Source organism: Podarcis gaigeae (assembly GCF_964106915.1).
Source record: "Podarcis gaigeae genome assembly, chromosome: 17".
In the NCBI taxonomy this organism is placed as follows: Eukaryota; Metazoa; Chordata; class Lepidosauria; order Squamata; family Lacertidae; genus Podarcis; species Podarcis gaigeae.
In genome coordinates, this window is record NC_139694.1 from 18,232,584 (window position 1) to 18,251,353 (window position 18,770).

At 41.8% G+C, this 18,770-nt stretch overlaps 1 protein-coding gene across 4 annotated transcripts in view; it reads left to right on the forward strand.

Moving 5' to 3' along the window:
* The first annotated feature begins 730 nt into the window (after nt 1-730).
* ZDHHC21 (zDHHC palmitoyltransferase 21) overlaps nt 731-18,770 on the forward strand; it is a 43,697-nt gene continuing 25,657 nt past the window's right edge. Inside the window, exons 1-6 of one of the 4 annotated variants that reach the window (XM_083719793.1) lie at nt 731-835; nt 6,972-7,092; nt 7,706-7,909; nt 9,503-9,601; nt 13,734-13,845; nt 15,707-15,845. In XM_083719793.1, the coding sequence (XP_083575919.1) occupies nt 7,756-7,909; nt 9,503-9,601; nt 13,734-13,845; nt 15,707-15,845 (504 nt within the window). In that variant the 5' untranslated portion in view covers nt 731-835; nt 6,972-7,092; nt 7,706-7,755. Of the gene's footprint in view, nt 840-6,971; nt 7,093-7,705; nt 7,910-9,502; nt 9,602-13,733; nt 13,846-15,706; nt 15,846-18,770 lie in introns of all 4 variants that reach the window. The other 3 variants (XM_083719792.1, XM_083719791.1, XM_083719794.1) reach the window with 3 other exon arrangements.

Below are 18,770 nucleotides of genomic sequence, written 5' to 3' on the forward strand. Positions count from 1 at the left end.
GGAAATGCAGTGAATACTTCACAAAACAGTACCCTAAAATACACACCTGGACTTGTTTTGATTAATGTCTGCAGGATACTTTGTGGATATTTAAGTTACAATTAGAAAAATATTAATAATTAATAATTAATAATTAATCATAAAGGAAACAGTTTATAAGAAAATAAGGAGGCCAGATACAGGATAAAGAAAGTCTTTTATTTCGTTGTTTGTATTGTTGTATGTTATGCTCAATGTATGTTATGTTCACGTTTAATGAGGGTGGATTGTGTATGGGGGGAGTGTTATGTTGTAAATAAAATTCCAATAAATAATATTTTTTAAAAAGAGAGAGAGAGAGAAGTTAGCATTGGCTCGCTTAAAAAACACCCAACTATTTTGGAGCAGTTTGGATCAGCAAGAGAAGCGCGCCGAGACTGTTTGCAGGCGGCGTCTCTCAGGTTTGCTCACAAGCAAGTCCCACCGGGGGCTTAATGCTCCCAAGGAAGTTTGCGCTGGGTTATTATGAGGAGAGCTTCTTCTGCTCTGCTCGCCTGGGAAACAGCAATTCCTCCACTTCCGTAGCTCCAGGCTTGCTCAAAGACTTCCAGCCCTGGGCCAGGGAGAAGCGAGCCCTCCGCCCGCGCTCCCGTTGCTAGGATGCCTGCAAAAGCGCCAGGAAGTCGCTTTGACAGCGAAGGAGGCGAAGGGCGGGAAGCGCGCCGTGTCCTTCCTCCGACTGAGAGAGCATTTTTTTTTTTGCTTCCCCCTCGGCGCGCGTGCGCAGAACAGCAGCCGGAAGCCGGAGTACGGCCGAGTGCATGGGGTACATGAGGGTCGGCGGAGCCTCCCACCGGTGAGTGGATGGAAGGGGAGTGACGCCAGGGGCCGCAAGGGGGCGCTGTGGGCCGGGATGCTCCTAGCCCTCCTGCACTTGTGGGCAAGGGGAGGCAGAACTGGGAGGTGGTGGGAGGGAGGGAAGTAGGGAAGAGGAGGGTGGTGTGGGGCCGGGTTCTCCCTCTCCCTCTCCTTCACCTTCACCCTCTCCCTCTCCCTCTTTTTCTTCCTCTCCTCCCTCTTCCTCTCCTTCTCCCTGTCCCTCTCCTTCTCCCCCTTCCTCTCCCTCTCCCCCTCTCCCTTTTCTTCCTCTCCTTCTTCTTCTTCTTCCTCTCCTTCACATCTGGGCAAGGAGAAGTCTTGCTTTCCTCCACCACCAGGGCCATCTGCAAGCCCAGTGTCCCTCACCACCACCTCATGGTCCAAAGAACCATCAAACATGAACCCTTCTTCCCAAGCTTGGAGCTGGGAAGGGGTTGAGGAACACACACCCTTTTGACACTTCCATGGAGCTTGTTGGCTTGTAGTTGAGGAGATCCAGGTGTCTCAGCCAGGCAAGGACCAATAAACCCCGCCTGAAGGGGTTACGCTGCCTCTGAAGGAGCGGGCACGTAGCTTGAGGGTCTTCTGGGTCATCGCTGTCCCTTGACGCTCAAGTGGCCTCGGTGGTAGTGCAGAGTGCCTTCCATCAGCTTCGGCTGGTGGTTCAGCTGCACTCCTATCAAGTCAGCCTAGCCACCAGGTTAGATTACTGCAACACATTATTTGTGGCGCTGTTTGTGAAGACAGCTCGGAAACTTAAGCTGGTGCAGAATTTGTGCTTGCTCAGTTGGGCAAGATGGTTTGAGCATACAACGCCAATCCTGGCTTGAGTGCGCTGGCTACCAGCTAGTTTCCAAGGCCAATTCAAAGGGCTGGTTTTGACCTATAAAGCCTTAGACTGCCCAGGACCACAATATCTCTGGGACCGTCTCTCCCCATATGAGCCAGCCTGGACCTTGCAATCATGACCTGAGGCCCTTTTTTGTGTGCCTCCTCTGCGAGAGGTCCGGAGGATGCCTACACGAGAATGGGCCTTTTTTTTTGGTAGCTCCCTGCTTGTGGAATGGTGTCCCCAGTTAGGTTCGGTTGGTGCCAAGCAAAAACGTTCCTCTTCTCCCAGGCCTTTGGCTAATTAAACAATCTGTGTCCATTTAAACTGGGGGGGGGGGGAGTTCTTATTGTTTTTGTTTGTTGCTATGTTATATATTTTTGTGTTTCTATATTGTAAACCGCCCTGTGCTGCTTGGCTGAAGGGGTGGTATACAAATTAAATTAGTAATAGTAATAATACTGTTGTGTTCCTGGCTTCTCAGTATCACGTGTTTAAGAAAGCCCACTGTTTGCTCTCCTGGGAGGCAGGCCTGAGACTTCCTGGCTCTCTCTATTGCTTTGGAACAGAAAAAGGTGGTGGTTGGCCAACCAGTTTGGCCAATGCCTTTCTATTGCTTCTGCAATGTGTAGGGCTGGTGCTAGGAAGCTGCCATCTCATCATGGGCGTAGCCAAGGGGGTGGGGCCTAGATCCACAAATATTATCGAAAAGCATTGCAAGTGCTCAATTATCTGAGGTTCTGCCTCCCCCTTTGGCTGCTCCTCCCTAACAAAAATCCTGGCTATGCCCACGCACCTCATACCTCCAAAAATGCATTGCCTGTGTTGGGCATTACAGTTTGGGAGATGAATGGTGGCGGCTGCCCAACTTGCATACAAAGACACTGCCAGTGCCTAGTAAGCATGTTCATGGAGACGGAATAATTGGCAGCACCAATACCAGGGCAGACATCCCAGTGACTGGAAGCACCAGTGGCTGGTAGGGTCGTAGGTTGCAGTGCTGAGCGAATGAAGCAATCACCTGGGGCAGTTAAAAGGCAGTAATTGTTTAATTGTTAGGGTTTTTTTTAAGTAACCAAATTTATATACCGGTTACTCAGATGAAAGGCTTCTGGCCCTCCTTTGGCACAGTGGGTCAGTGCGTCTGGAAGGTTGGTGGTCTGAGCCCACCCAGGGACAGTTGTGGGCAGGATTCCTGTATTGGATTTGATGATCCTTGGGATCCCTTCAAATTCTACAACTCTATAACTCTAAGTGACTTAATTTGAAATATTAATTTAAGATACTGAAAAAGAAAACACAGGTTGCATATAGTGTGTTGTATAAGTTAAGTTATTTTAAAAATAAAGATCTTTACCAAAATCACAAGTTGAAAATTGCATGCTAAAATTACATGCCTGGGAAAGCTTGCTGAAACGAAAGTGCCTCCAAGTTCTGCTTCTTCAGGTGAATTGTGTAGTCATTTGGTGCCTGCGGTCTGTCCCTTGTATGTAACTCATTCCTTGAAGAGCTCACATTTATCACAGTTGATTCATAATCCACGTTCCTTCAGCCTCTTGAGAACATGTTCCAGATTCTTCATATGATCCTCATCACTAGGTGATGTCATCCAGATTGTATCTGTAACTGGTCATAGTATCAATGTCTACTAATTTGTGAGTGAAGGTGCTGCTCCAAATACCAATTGGTTACACTGGAACAAACCCATTTCAGTGTTGATGGTGGTCAGAAACTTGACTCCTTCTCCTCTTCTTCCATTTGGAGACGAACCTGTGCCACATCTGGTTTACTAAACTCCTTTCCTTCTTATAACAGTAAGAAAATATCCTCAGCTTGAGTCAGGGAGCCATTTTCCGCTCTTAGCAGTGGGTTAATGATCTCCATGAAGTCACCACAAAGCTGTTTCAGCTCATATTTTTTTGCCCATAATTAGATCATAAAGTTCAAGCTACCCATTGAACTAATGGCTATGAATTACTGGTTTGTGGCTGTGAAGTGCCTGAATGCCAATATAAATGTTAAGTGATTGTTATATTACCTGGCAGAAAATTCAGAAATTTATTAGAAAAATATAGTTTTAATAGTTATTTCTACCTTAACCACAGTTGTGCTCCGTGTGTAAGCATGTACCAACTTATGTAGTAGGTCTGATGGGAATAATAGTGGCTGTGTGAAAGCATGTTCTTTAGCTTTGGAGTTGGCTGAGATTAGCAGTATTTGATACAGGTAGTACAATTGAAGGTGTGAAATGCCTGCTAAACGTTTGTGTGGTACGCTGGGATTAGCTTTTAAAAAATAAATTATTTACAAATGGGTACTTGTGCTAAAAGGGCTGGTTTACAGCAGGGTCACTTTGGAAACATGCATACACCAAAGAAAAAGTTACCAGCACCCTGAAGTTCCCTTGGTTTGATTGCACATAAACTTGTTGAATTCATTTGTTTTTAAATTGATGTGTTAATTGCCTCAAAGGCATTTTACAGATGTACCACAAAAATGGCTAAGAATAATTTCAAAAACAGTTTGTTTTTTGTTTTTTAAAAAAACAATGCTAAAAGCAAATAACTAAAGACAGGTTTAAAAACACTACAAAATTAACACCTAAGGCAGCTAGAGAAGTTTGTTGAAACAAAAATGTATCCAACTGTGGCCAGAAACTACAGATAACCAAGTATTCCTCCTGTATTGCACTTTGACAGCTATGCAAAGTTTGATAGCAGTATAGCAGTCTTTCCTCTGTAATGCTTGCATTTTTCTTGATTCTGTGGCGCTTGGTTTCACAACTCATGCTCTTTTTATTACGATAATTATTTGTCGGCTTAATCACTCTTGCTGTCACTAGGAGGCTAATTGGCAGAGTTCTGCTGATAGACAACTTGCAGCGTGTTCCCAGCTATGCTTACTTTGAATTCAGTGGTATTTACTTTCCTGTTTAGGATCGTCACAGCCATACAGGAGCCTACCTGAGTATACCCTGGGTGGAAAACCTGTGGGCATCCAGATTCTGTTGTACTACAACTCCCATCATCCTTGGTCATTGGCCATGCTGGTTGAGGGTCGATGGGAGTTGGAGTCCAGCAATATTTGGACAGCCGCAGATTTCCCATCCCTGGTATGCCTAGCTGTTACGCTGTTCCTTCCAATGATTAATGGCAAAACTGCAATAATGCACCCAGGGACAGCTGTGGGCAGGATTCCTGCGTTATGGGGGATTGTACTAGATTTCTCTCAGGGTCTCTTCCAACTCTACAGTTCTATGATTCTATGGTATTAAAAATAAGAACCGATGAAGCAGTGATGTTGGTCTTTCCCACAAACCCCCTAGCAACATCATTGCCATCTTACCGAAATGTAAGAAGGTGCACTTAACATGTGGAGCACCTTTGTAAAGAAAACTTTTTTAACTATGGCGAAAAAGAAAACACCTGTGCCAATTTTCTGATACGGCAGATATTATAAGGGATGCAAAATCTGTTAATCTGAGCAACAACACAATATGCTAAAACAGCACCTATCGTTGCACGTGTTGATGAAATTCTCAGCACTTATGGCACAGTACAGGGAAATGTGTCGGGCAACCTGCTCTGTGTTTGGTTTCCTGTGCTTGATGGAGCTCACAGAATCAAAGGGGTTGCAACGGCTATTTAAAGCTAGTTGCGATGTGATGTAGAAGATTAAGAAAGGCTGTTCATGCAATCTGTGATATTCAAGGAAGAGAGGAATTTAGGTGGAGTTCAGTGGCAGTGTGTAGGTGTAGCAGAAGAAATGCGGCTTGACTTGTAGTAGTAGTAATGATAGTAATAATAATGTATTACCCTGCTCATCTGGTGTAGGACTTTAAATATGACTACCTGAATTCTTAATTGGATGCAGGTGCAGAATTTATATAGGAGAAGTTTTGGGTTGCTTGAGAGAGATTTGAAAGACATTTGGTTGGTCTATACTTATGGTTGGGACGCAGGTGGCGCTGTGGGTTAAAGCCTCAGCGCCTAGGACTTGCCGATCGAAAGGTCGGCGGTTCGAATCCCTGCGGCTGGGTGCGCTCCCGCTGCTCGGTCCCAGCGCCTGCCAACCTAGCAGTTCGAAAGCACCTCCGGGTGCAAGTAGATAAATAGGGACCGCTTACCAGCGGGAAGGTAAACGGCGTTTCCGTGTGCGGCTCTGGCTCGCCAGATGCAGCTTTGTCACGCTGGCCACGTGACCCGGAAGTGTCTCCGGACAGCGCTGGCCCCTGGCCTCTTGAGTGAGATGGGCGCACAACCCCAGAGTCTGTCAAGACTGGCCCGTACGGGCAGGGGTACCTTTACCTTTACCTATACTTATGGTTTGTAGGCAAAGTGTGAAATTAAGAGTAGAGTAAAGCCGCTGCTTAGATAAATGTCTGATTTGTTTAAAGTTTTTGCTCAAGTACAGCCTTTTCATAAACAAGTTGATCTGAACCTGTGGGAGTTTGATTCTACGTCACGATCAGATCATTTCCCAATGAAGTTAACACTGGCGGTAGTCTCCACAGGGATGATGGATCTATGAGTATTTGGCTGATGGAATCCAAAGGATTATTTTTTTTAATTTTTTTTTAGTTTCCTTGCCAAGTTCTCTGTTTGGCAGAGCAAGTACTTCTGTTGAAAACCTAGTCCAGGAACGTTCATGTTTGCCTTGACTTGAATGCCTCCGTTTCTATAGCTCAGTCAAGGGAGATGTTGAGAACACCTGATAGTCTGGTTTAGTAGAGCATAAGACTCTTAATCTTAGTGTCATGGGTTTGAGCCCCATGTTGAGCAAAAAAAGATTCCTGCACTGGACTAGTTCACCCTTGTGGTTCTTTCCAACTCTACAGTTCTATGATTTTCTGACCAGAGGATGTGGATGAGTTACTTAGAGAGGCGCAGCAGTAACATATCTTGCAGACCCTTTCCTGGCATGGCTGATACCAGGATGTGGATGTGGTTAATGCCTCTTTGCAAGAGCGGGTAATTCTGGCCAGCTTGGAAAAGCTGTTTGGAATATGATTCCTAAGGAAACCTATACCAGACCCCTCAAAAGCTATAACAAGCCCTGGCCAGTTGCAAATATCTTGTTCTTAGGCAAAGTGATCAAGTAGATGGCGGCTATGCAACTTTCACATATTAATTTTTTTAAAAAAATGATCTGTTCTACAGGACTGTTTCTCCGTTATTTTTATTAGGGAAATATTTGTAGAGAATGCTTTATGTCACAAAGCCCCCATCGCTAGTTGGCAGTAGAAACAGGATAATAAATCACCTAACTCTCTTTCTTTTTTAAGTCTGATTTCAGATGAAGTTGCAGAAGTGCTGAGTCAATGACTGGAATCAGTAATGGGCTTCATGAGAGCCAACAAATTGAAGCTTAATCCTGATAAGGCACAGGTTTTGTAGGTACGTAATGTCACTACCCTTGCCAGGTAGAATTGCCTGGCACCTATGTTCCTCTCTTATCAGCACCAAGCAAAAAACATTATTATAATTTCCCCCCAACTTTTGAAGCTTTCAGCTGTTGCCCTCTTTTTTTTAAAAAAAGATACTGTTTTATTGTTTCTTTTAATAATGATGCTTTTCTTAGTGTGTTTTACTGTCATCTGTTTTGTAAACCACTCCAGGAACTATGTGCTGAATGCAAAGCCCCTAAAAATAAATAAGTAAAAATAATGATAAGCAATGTTTGTCCAAAAGTAGTTATTTTTGTGTTCCATGTGACTTGGTTACCCAAGAAAGTGTGTATAGGATTTCAAACTTAGTGGACAACAGGAAATGGAGGACTGGCAGCCTGTCTGGCTAAAGGTCATTCAGTGATGTGTGGAATCCTATTTGATTTCCTAGTGTGAACCCTGGTGTGGCATCTCTTTCATGAAAGGGCAGCTTCCTTGACTTAACTTCTTTTTCACCTACAGCTGAAGGTTGCTTCCGTCATGCGTGGTGCCATTCATTTGTGTGTTACTACCACAGCTTGGGAACTTTCATAAAATTGTTAAACTAATTAATGTTTTTTCCCCCTCCTTAGGCTTAGCCCCCCCCTTCTGCGTGGAGCAAGCTGCCTTCAGATTATGTACAATGGGACTACGGATTCACTTTGTTGTTGATCCTCAGGGCTGGTTCTGTATGGGCCTGATTATCTTTGTTTGGCTTTTCAACACGGTCTTCATTCCAAAAATTATCCTCTTTCCACACTATGAAGAGGAGCATATATCACTGGTTACACTACTGTGTAAGTCACATCGCTCGCTAGTTCTTTTATTTCACTCGGACTGAGTGTGCCACTGCAGTCAGTTAAAAACTTTTAATTATTCTCTGTTTGACTAATTGGGTAATTAGTTAAAAGCCAATCAAATGGACATATTACAGCAGTTAAATCTATCATATGGAGCTTTTTTTGAGGCTTCTTAAGGAAAGAGTCAATTTCTTTTAATATCATGTATAAAGGAATAAAAAAAGTTCCCAATAACTGCAGAGAGGGGAGATAGTGATCATAGCAATATTTTCATTGACTTTCATAAACAAATCCACAGTTATTGTAACTGTGTTCAGGTAAGCTAATTTGATACTTCCATAGCTTTTCCCCCAATATGTTCTGCATCAACTTCGTGCACTGACTATATTCTCAAGACAGGAGGCATAGAAACCGGTTTAACAGATTGTATGGAGATACAAATGGGAGAAGAGAGTGAGAAGGGAGCTGGCAGTAGGTGAGGTTGTGCAGAACAGATGGAGCAAAGAGATAAGAGAGAAAGAATAATCTGGACGGAGAGATGAATAGCTTTAAAAGTAAAGATCAGAAGCTAAAGTTGCAATAAATCCGGACAGAAAAGTTGTTGAGCTTTTTTCATATGTCCACATTTTGCCGGACATTTTGCTGGTATCCACCTGACTACAGTATTCCAGATATGTCCGGGAATTTCCGGACGCATGCCAACCCTAACTAAAGGAAAGGGGTGATTGAGAGTGCTCTCCTGGGAATTCTGCCTGCAAACAAGTTTGGGAGTGCTTTTAAGAATATCAAAAGGTCACCCAAAACTTCTACATTGAACTCTTTTGCACATTTTCCCTTTCCTCTTCACAGCAACATTGTGGTTTTTGAGTGTGTGTCTCCCGCTGTGCTCCATCCACACATGGGCAGTGTTAATCCCTTCTGCTTTCCTCCCAAAAGAAGTAACTTTTAACCCTCTAAAGATGTACCAAGTGGTACCAGGGATGTATGATTTCACAAACAAGATTAGGCTTGACTGGGGTGTTTTGAGATTACTGATCCTAGCATGATACGTACAGGAAATATTGACTGACTCTCTGAGTAATCGATTTGCCATTTCCCATCAATGCCACTTGTATCAGTAAGATTATATTTTAACAAATATTTCACAAGTAAAAGTCTAGTGGTTGAGGTAGTACCACTCTTATTATGGGCTGCAGTACCTCTGCAGCCCTTTAATATCTTGGAGTGGTTATACCCTTCTCCACTGAGCTGGGGAGCAATATAGGGGTATAGGAGAGGAACTTGGTAGCATAGACTAGACTCTCTGCCATCTGCCATGCCCATCAGTCTACTTATTCGTAACCAGAAGTGCCACAAATCCTCACTGCTTCTGCTGTTTGTGCAGCAGGTCAGTCCACCTGTAGGTTATATCATTGCTGTGTGTGTTGCAGCAAGACATATTCTGTATTCTCCCTATATTTTCCTTTGCTTCCGAAAAGTGGAGCAGTCTGCATTTGAACCTTCAGAGACCTGCATGCAATTCATTTTCTTCAGTAATTTGAGAAAGCCCGTTAAAATTTCCATTACGAAGACTGCTGTTATATTTTACAGGTTACTACCTAGTTGCATTTTTCTGTGTTGTCTCATTACTGAGAGCCTCAGTAGCTGATCCAGGAAGACTACCTGAAAGCCCAAAGATACCAGTTACAGGTACAGTTTTGGGTCGCCTTCCTTTATGTTGCTGGTGGTTTGTTTTTTTAAAGGTGCAGTTTTGAATGTATTCCGACTAAAGGGGATTCTGCCTAAACATCAGAAAAATACTTTCTGACAGTAAGAGCTATCAGAATGGTCTCCCTTGGGAGGTCTCCTGCCTTGGAGGTTTTAAAGCAGAGGTTTAGCTGAGATTCCTGCATTTCAGGGGGTTGGACTAAAATGATCCTTGGGATCCCTTCCAATTCTATGATTCTGTGACTTCAATCTAAGTTTTTGCCAGGGTTTGGGGCAGATATTGCCTTGGTTACCCTTCGCAAGACACGTGCTTTGGTTGACTCTCCTAGATTTCTCAGCAGCTTCCAATGTGTTCACCACAATATCCATCCAGTTTTTGAGCTGCCTTCATGGACTGAGATCAGACAGTGCATTGGTGTGGTTCTGCTTTATCTTACAGCGAGGTTCCAGAATGCGGTGAAAGGAGAATTAAATGTTACCCAGCGGGTGTGAGCTTGTGAGGTTGTATGCAACCAAGTTATACTCATAGCAAACCCGTTGAAATTAATGGCCCTAAGTTAGCCATGTTATTTTCAATGGGTCTACTTTGAGTAGAACTTACATCCATGGTGGTTTGAGTCTGTATTATCTCCCCTGCTCTTTAATATTGACATGAAACCAGTTGATGTGGTGTGTCAAGGGATTTTGGTCACAGCGCTATCATTACGCTAATGGCATCACGTTCTGTTGCTCCTTTCTGTCTCTACCAGGTGTGATGGTGACATTTATTTAGCTGCGATAATATAAAATACTTTGTGCCCTGCTAGTTTTTAAATGAAATATTGGTCATAGTTTTTGTATCTTATATGCTACTTAAACTACTTGGAGCAAAAAAGGGGTTCATACATCAAAAGATAAATTTTTAAAAATTGCAGCACACTAAACAACCAGTGCCCTGGATCTTTATCAGGGAGTTAGAAATGTGTGCTTTGATAAGATATTTAAAGGAATGAAGGGCATTAGAACTGTCATTTTCTTTGGGGGGGTGGTCTTAATTGAATGAAAATTCAAAAATAGAATTGTCCTGTGTGTTTTTAAACTACTCAGTTATAGCGACAACACCAGGAAGTGTTATTGTAGTCATAGATATATGTTACTTCTACCCAGTGCTATTTTTCTAGAAAAAGAAGTTCATAACTCAGCATAAAACACTTCTCTTAGTCTCTTAGAATGGCAATGGCACCCACCTGAGAGGTGCCAAAACTGAGTTCCAGCATTGTTCCAGCTGAAAAAAACCCCTGTTCCTACCTAGGGGTAGGGGCCATGCATTGCCCATGTGTAGAGTTAAAATGGGTGGCTTGAGCTGATGGAAAGATGACTAATTAAGCAGCAAACTGTGTGCCTGTTCATTGGGTTGGGGGGGAAGGATAGGAAAGGCAAAGGCTGGGGTGGGGTGGGGCAAGAGTCACAGGCTGAAAGCAACAATAATGCAAGAGAGACAGAAAGGCGAGATAGGTGGGTGTTCAGTGTAGGCCCTATTAGAAGGAACTGGGATACAATTATATAATTGCTAGAATTGCTGTAGACAGGAGCAAAGTGTATTAGTCAGTAAGCTACTACAGTGGTACCTTGGGTTACATACGCTTCAGATTACAGACTCCGCTAACTCAGAAATAGTGCTTCAGGTTAAGAACTTTGCTTCAGGATGAGTACAAAAATCGTGATTCGGCGGCGTGGCGGCAGCGGGAGACCCCATTAGCTAAAGTGGTGCTTCTGGTTAAGAACAATTTCAGCTTAAGAACGGACCTCCAGAACGAATTACGTACTTAACCCGAGGTACCACTGTATATATTTCTTTTAGGGGTTTAGCAGAAGCAAAGAAATGTTTTTGAAGTCACTGGTCTTGCATCAGTACCACTAGAAATGGTTCCAAGAAACTTTGCACCAACATATTTAAATCTATCAGATTTGCTTTCTGATAAAACATAATGTGCTTCATGACTTCTGCTTTCTGGTATGCACATTCCTTTGGATTTTGCTGAATTAAAAGCTTTAGGTACATACCTACATACATCATTTTACTTGTATGCCACTTTTCCACAGTTCGAACCATGCTCAAGGCAGCTTACAACTTGGGGCGGGGGGAAGCATAACTACAACCTAACAAAAGTGGTCCTAAACAGTATACAAGACATTAAAAATACACAACCAAACTGAACAATTGCTACATAAATCATGGGATCTATAATAAAGATACAAAAACAAAACAAAACAGCAAGAGCAACAATCCCCTCCAACGAAACCCAACCGACTCCACAAACTTTGTTGCAAAATAAAACTAAAGGAGCTTTGATTATTTTGTTATTTTGTATCTGTTAATTTAGACTGTTTTGTACCATTTCAGAGATAATTTTATCTTTGTTTCTGTATTATTGCACAAACTGGTATGGTCAGATTCGTTTGTTGCCTGTTTTAAATCACATTGGAAAACTTGCCTTCTGTTAATGGTAACTCTCTTATTAAAGAGTAACACCTTTGTGACATTGGCTTTATGGGAACAGATTGAAAATCAGTTTCCCATCTGGCATTATTACTAGTTTAATGATCTTGAATATTGGGTTTCCATACTGCCAATGTGCAAATGATGTCATTTTTCAACAAGATGAGAAACATGGCAGCTCTCCGACTTAAAATTGAGCCTACATAAATAAATATATATATATGTTTCCGTATAAGCAAATTCAATAAGAAATGGTTGAAAAATCCTATGAAATAATTCTATATATGACTTGTGTATTAGTGAGAAGCATATGACCATGCAAATGTCACCTTGCCTAATTCCATTTCCATTTCAGGGGTCACCTTTCCTTTTGTCATCCTCAAATATGAAAATCTAATTATGTCTCCTCTTCACTTAAAGCAAATAATCAAGCTTGTGGGTTGTCTCCTTCCAGAAGGGGAAGCCTTTGGGTGAAAATCCCTTTCACTGCAAATGCACCTTTCCAAAACTAAATGCATTATCAGAAGCCAAATTAATTTTAAAATAGCTGTATATATACCGTATTTTTCGCTCTATAGGAGGCACCCGACTATAGGACTCACCTCGTTTTAGAGGGGGAGAACAAGAAAATTCCCCCCCTCTCTGCTCAGCGCCCCTTCAGCGAAGCATCAGGAGAAACGGAGCCCCTTCCATTTCTCCTCCCACTTGGCTGAAGGGGTGCTGCGCAGCTCTCCCACTCTGCTGAAGCTAGGAGTGTCTTGCTTTACTGGCTTCAGCAAAAGGAACCCGAAGCTGCGCTCCGGAGGCTTCAGGCAGCTTCAACGAAAGCAACCCAAGAAGCGCAGAGGGAGTGCTCCCTCTGTGCTACGGAGGCTTCGCATTGCTATCGCTGAAGCCAAGGAGCCTGCATTCGCTCCATAGGACGCTCAAACATTTCCCCTTAATTTTGGGAGGGGGAAAGGTGCGTCCTATAGAGCAAAAAATACGGTGCTATTTAGAGAGTGTTAGGTGCACCTTAGTTAATTTGAAATAAATGGGACTTAACAGTTTGCAATTCTGTTCTAGTGACCTAATGTACACTAAGAGTACCATTTAGAGACTATTTTCATTGTAGTCACTGCATTAGTTTAATGAAGGCAGGTAGTTTGATCATGGCAGGTGTCACTATCCTTTTCACAAACCAGAGAAACTGTCATAGGCACCTCTCAAACAAGCACCCACCACAACATATTGCATTGGACACAACAGATTACTTGATGGGCCATTGGTGTGACTCAGTATAAGACATCTTCTGATGTTTGTAAATTCTATAGCCTGCATTACCTAAAATTCTGTGAGCATTCCATTTTGCATGATGAAGAATTCTGTGAAACTGAAAGCTTGTATATGCTTTGATTAAATTAAAGGGGGGTGTACTTTTTCTCTTTTGTAGCCATCACAGTGGTCTTCTAAAACACCTGGTGCGTTTTGGCTTATCGGGATGCAAACAAGGGACATTTTTGTACGTTCCTTTCTTTTCCTGTAAAATCATCAACTACACTAAGACTTTATGGGTCTTAAAGAAGCAAAAACATAATGGCAATTCTGGGGAGGGGGAGAGTTTGTAATAACCGACTCTGCATTTTCTTTCTTTAGAAAGAGACTTTTGGGAATTATGTAATAAATGTAATATGATGAGACCAAAGCGTTCCCACCATTGCAGTCGATGTGGACACTGTGTTAGGAAAATGGATCATCATTGCCCGTGGTAAGTTTATTGTCTCACCACATCCTAAATAGGCACACTGACTGCTAATATAATCATTGTTTGACATTGTTTCCCAATAGTTGTGTATTTCACAGTAATGATATCACCATAAACATCAGGTTTCCCCCCCAAAAAAGTGACTTTAGGATTCAACGTGTAAATGTTGGTTTTCAAAATTAAGCTTGGGAAATGGATTATTAATACTAGAATATAATTTTGTTTCAAAATACCATGCCAAGATCCATATAAGCATTTGCTCATGCACTCAACCTTTTCTCTTCTCCCTTTATGTTAAACCGGTTACGAAACCCAGATATTTCCGGTTAACCATGGCTTCCCATTTCATAGAGTCATAGAATTGTAGAGTTGGAACTAAAATTGCTTGTAGGGTTACAAGGCGTTTTGTGAGGAGAATTATATAAATTACTGCAAAAGGGATTAAGTATAAGTTTATTTAGGATTTGGATCTATAGCAATAATTATAGTAATAAAATGCAGAATTAGAAATGATTTTAGAAAACCATTAGATGGTTGAAGGAAGTCTTAGGCTGTGATAGCCAAAGATTTGATTTGATGTTCATGAGATGTTATGCTGGAAAATATGTGTAAAGACCAATAAAATATTATTAAAAAAAAGAATTGTAGAGTTGGAAAAGACCACAAGCGTCATCTAGTCCAACCCCCTGCAATGCAGGAATCCTTTCGCCCATCGTGGGGCATGAACCCACCACCCTGAAATGCTCTACTGACTGAGCTATAATCTAAACAGGAAAACTATGCTTACAAGCCAGGATTTTGAAATATGGTTTGAGGTTGAGTTAAGATGGCAGGTTGTTCTGAGCCTGTTAACCATCGTTCACCGGTAGGGTAACTGTGGTTAATTGGAGACTTCCATGTTTAATCACTGCATGCTATGAAAAGGAGGAGAGAAGAGGTTGCAAGAGCAGGCAAAAGGCTTGTTCATATCTTAATGAGTCAATATATGATCATCTAAACCCATCTAAGTCCATGGTATGATTATTTTCCACCTTCTCATTTCGACTTTCCGGCACCCTATCTGCATAACCTAGCAATTCTAAAATATAGACGCCCCTTTACTCTCGCAAGATTGAATGTATTGCCCTTGGCTGTACTTGAGGGATGATTCCAACAGATTCCACACGAAAAACGCTTATGTCCCTGTGGAGATGGCAGCACCAAATCAGGGGCGCATGCCCTCCTGGCTTGCACTCTTTATAAAGACTGGAGGAATGAGATTATCACCCCTTATTGTCTATTCTGGGTTGCCCAACCACTGCCACAGTGTCCTTTCTCTCGGCAGATCAAGATGAGCAGGTGACAACAAAGGTTGCAAGTGTTTTAGCTGGGCCAATAGGGTTTTGATTCAAAACCCTAAAATGTATTTTATATAACTGACTTTTTGTTTCTATTCTTTGTATATCGTATTGTTTTATTGCTATGGCCGATGGCTGTCACAAATAAAGATTCATTCATTCAACCTGTCCTATGTGGTGATTCTAGTTACAAAAGCAAAGCAAAATTTAGTACAGAAGCTTTACCCCCTACTTTTATACTAAGAATGTTAGCTAAAGAGTGGAAGAATATGTGTCCCTCAAATTCCCCTGTTTACCAAAAGCCACATTGCCTTGGAGTGTAAAAAGCCAAGATGACTAATAGAACCGTACAGCTGAACAGAGATAGATGAGGAATGAAAGTACAAAGAGATAAGTGGTGAACATTTCCCCTTCTGCCCTGTCCCCAACTGGTAGGTCATTGGTTTGGCTTGAAAGGCTAATTTCATTGTTAAAATTTAGAAAGCGACTAATGCTCCATTGTGTGTGTTTACACTTGTTTTCTGCAGGATTAATAACTGCGTTGGTGAAGATAATCACTGGCTGTTTTTGCAGCTGTGCTTCTACACAGAACTTCTCAGTTCTTATACGCTGCTACTTGATTTCTGCCACTGTTATTACTTTGAACCACTAAAAAAAGTTAATTGGGTAAGAAAAAAATATATGCTTGCAAGATGTGGATAATGTTAACATAATCACAGTTTATTATTCATAGTTAACTGTATGATAAGTGTGTGTGTGTGTGTGTGTGTGTGTGTGTGTGTGTGTGTGTGTGTTTTACCTGTTTTTGCATTCTAGGGTAGAGATGTGAATTTGGTTTGACATATGTAAATGTATGGATTTGTTTCCATCGATCAAGCAACTAGCCAAACAAGCCAAACACCTGACAATAGCTCTTACTAAACCAGAAAGTTGCTGCAAATGCAAAGGCTTTTAAAGGAATCTATAGCGAATCTATACGGAGAAAATAAAGCAATGTGGACCCTTGATTGATTCTAAACTGCATTTAAACAGAACAGTTTTGTTTATTTATATATATATTTATATATGGTTATTTATATGCATTTCTGGTGCCACTCAGGGCACCTTAAAGGTAAAGGTAAAGGGACCCCTGAACATTAGGTCCAGTCTTGACCAACTATGGGGTTGTAGTGCTCATCTCGCTTTATTGGCCGAGAGACCAGGCGTACAGCTTTCGGGTCATGTGGCCAGATTGACTAAGCTGCTTCTGGTGAACCAGAGCAGTGCACGGAAACGCCGTTTACCTTCCTGCCAGAGCAGTACCTATTTATCTACTTGCACTTTGACGTGCTTTCGAACTGCTAGGTTGGCAGGAGCAGAGACCGAGCAACGGGAGCTCACCCCGTCACAGGGATTCGAACCGCCAACCTTCTGATCGGCAAGTCCTAGGCTCTGTGGTTTAACCCACAGTGCCACCTGCGTCCTTTACAACAGTTCAAAACCACAATACAATGTTAAAATACAAAATGCATAACAAATAATTAGTGTTTCACATGTTATGCAGGAAATACGATGGTTACATGCACAGCAATGGTACACATTGTTCTTTTCCATACCAGCTTGGAGATATACTTGAGCACCTTTAAATGCCTAGGTAACATAACATCAGGGCATACCAATGGTCAAGCTCTCCAGATGTAGCAACCTGCCTGTTTACACAGATGTAAGCAAGTCTGGTGTTTGTTTTTTGGGGGGGGCGGGTTGGCACCTTCCTTCACATGTGCAATGTTCATAGTGTCCTACCGAATTAGGACCTCTTCAGAAGACATGTACTTGCTCAGAGGCATATCAAGTATTAAGAGCCAAATGTTGAACCACCCTGATGTAGGATGTCATATACATGAAGAACTATGAATGTATATTCTCCCAGGAATGTACAGTCTTTGGGGTTGTTATATTCCCCAGATAAAAAGTGGTCTAGAAGTCAGACATGCAGTGCCGGATTTATGTATACGCTAAACAAGCTATAGCTTAGGGCCCCACTTTCTTGTGGGCCCCCAAAAAATTTAAAGGAAAAAAACCCCTGGATGTACATTTCTAAAATATAAGATAAAAAAGAAATAAAATTAAAATCAAATAAAACCTTCATACAGCAACAGTGTTTTAATATACTTCTTCTTAATTGTATTTCAGTTCAACAATTACTTTGATAAAATACATATTTTGTTATGTGCAAATGGCTTTAGATACCCATTAGGTCCAGAAATTACCATAAAGCATATATTCAACACAGAAAACAGCAACAATTTATTGTTGACAAAGGACAGCTGGACATATAAAGGGCCCCACTACCTTCAGTAGCTTAGGGCCTAATCAAACCTAAATCTGGCCCTGCAGACATGTATTTTTACAGGACCTCGGGCTCTGTCATAAAGGACCTCACAGATAAGGAGCACAGTGTAGGCATTGCGTACAAAATCGATAGAGAGGTGCAATATTAAAGAATGAAATATATCAGCTTTTGAAAATTTTATGTATAAGGAAAATGATCAAGGGAGAAATGTCATCTTTTAGAGATGGGAACACAGATAAGCGCCCCAGGTGATTAATGTGGTGTATCATAGCTATCAGCTTTTGGGCAAACCAGGATTTTAAACAAACTTAAATCCATGGTTTAAGATCCTGACTGTTTCCAAAGCTGGTGGCCACACTTTTGCAGTTCAGAGTCTTGGGAAACTATGATTTATTATATATTTATTGGTTTAATCATTGATCGCACAAAGGGAGAAACAGAGGATCTGCATATGTGGGCAAAACTCTTGTTGATATCTCAACTTATTAAACTGATTATAGGTCCCAAATTATAGATTTTGATGTTTTGAGATCCTCTTGCTTCAAAAAAACCCACGCCTTTGGCATTCAGTGTTGTTTGCATATTGCAAATGATTTGGTTCAGATGATTTGATAGCTGCAATAAAAAAAAAAAAAAATTCTGCAGAATTGGTAGCTGCGTGAAAAATATATGGGAATTCAGCCAGATCTGCAGCTTCAGAAATGACATAAGTGTACTGTTTGGCTCATTTCTGACTGTGTAGCTGAGGATTTGATATCCCCCATAAATGTGTGCCACTCAATCACTCATTCTGCTGTTTGACACTAAGGGACACAAACAGCAAGCAAAATCCATTTAATTGTTCTATAAAAACTACATACTGTACAGTTTAAGACAATAGCTTAGTACGGTCGACGTTTTGCAGTAGAATATGTCCACTGCATTGAATAGATGTTTTTTGTGTCTTGTACGTTTTCTAAGAATTTGATCCAAAGCAACTGCACTGGCGCAACTGCTTCTTGCGTGTTGAGTCCCACAGTGCCACCCCCCAAAAATTCACACTTCACACTTCAATTTTTGTTTATGTTTTTGGCATAATTTTGGCCACAACTTTATTTCAATACAAAAAATGTGAGTGGTTGCTTAGGCATTGGTTTGACTATCTGTCCTTGCCCCCAAAGGACAGAGCTGGTCCCTTCCGGACACCACCGGAAGCCAGAGGACAGAGCTGGTCCCTTCCGGACACCACCGGAAGCCAGCATGGGAAACAAGTATTGGGA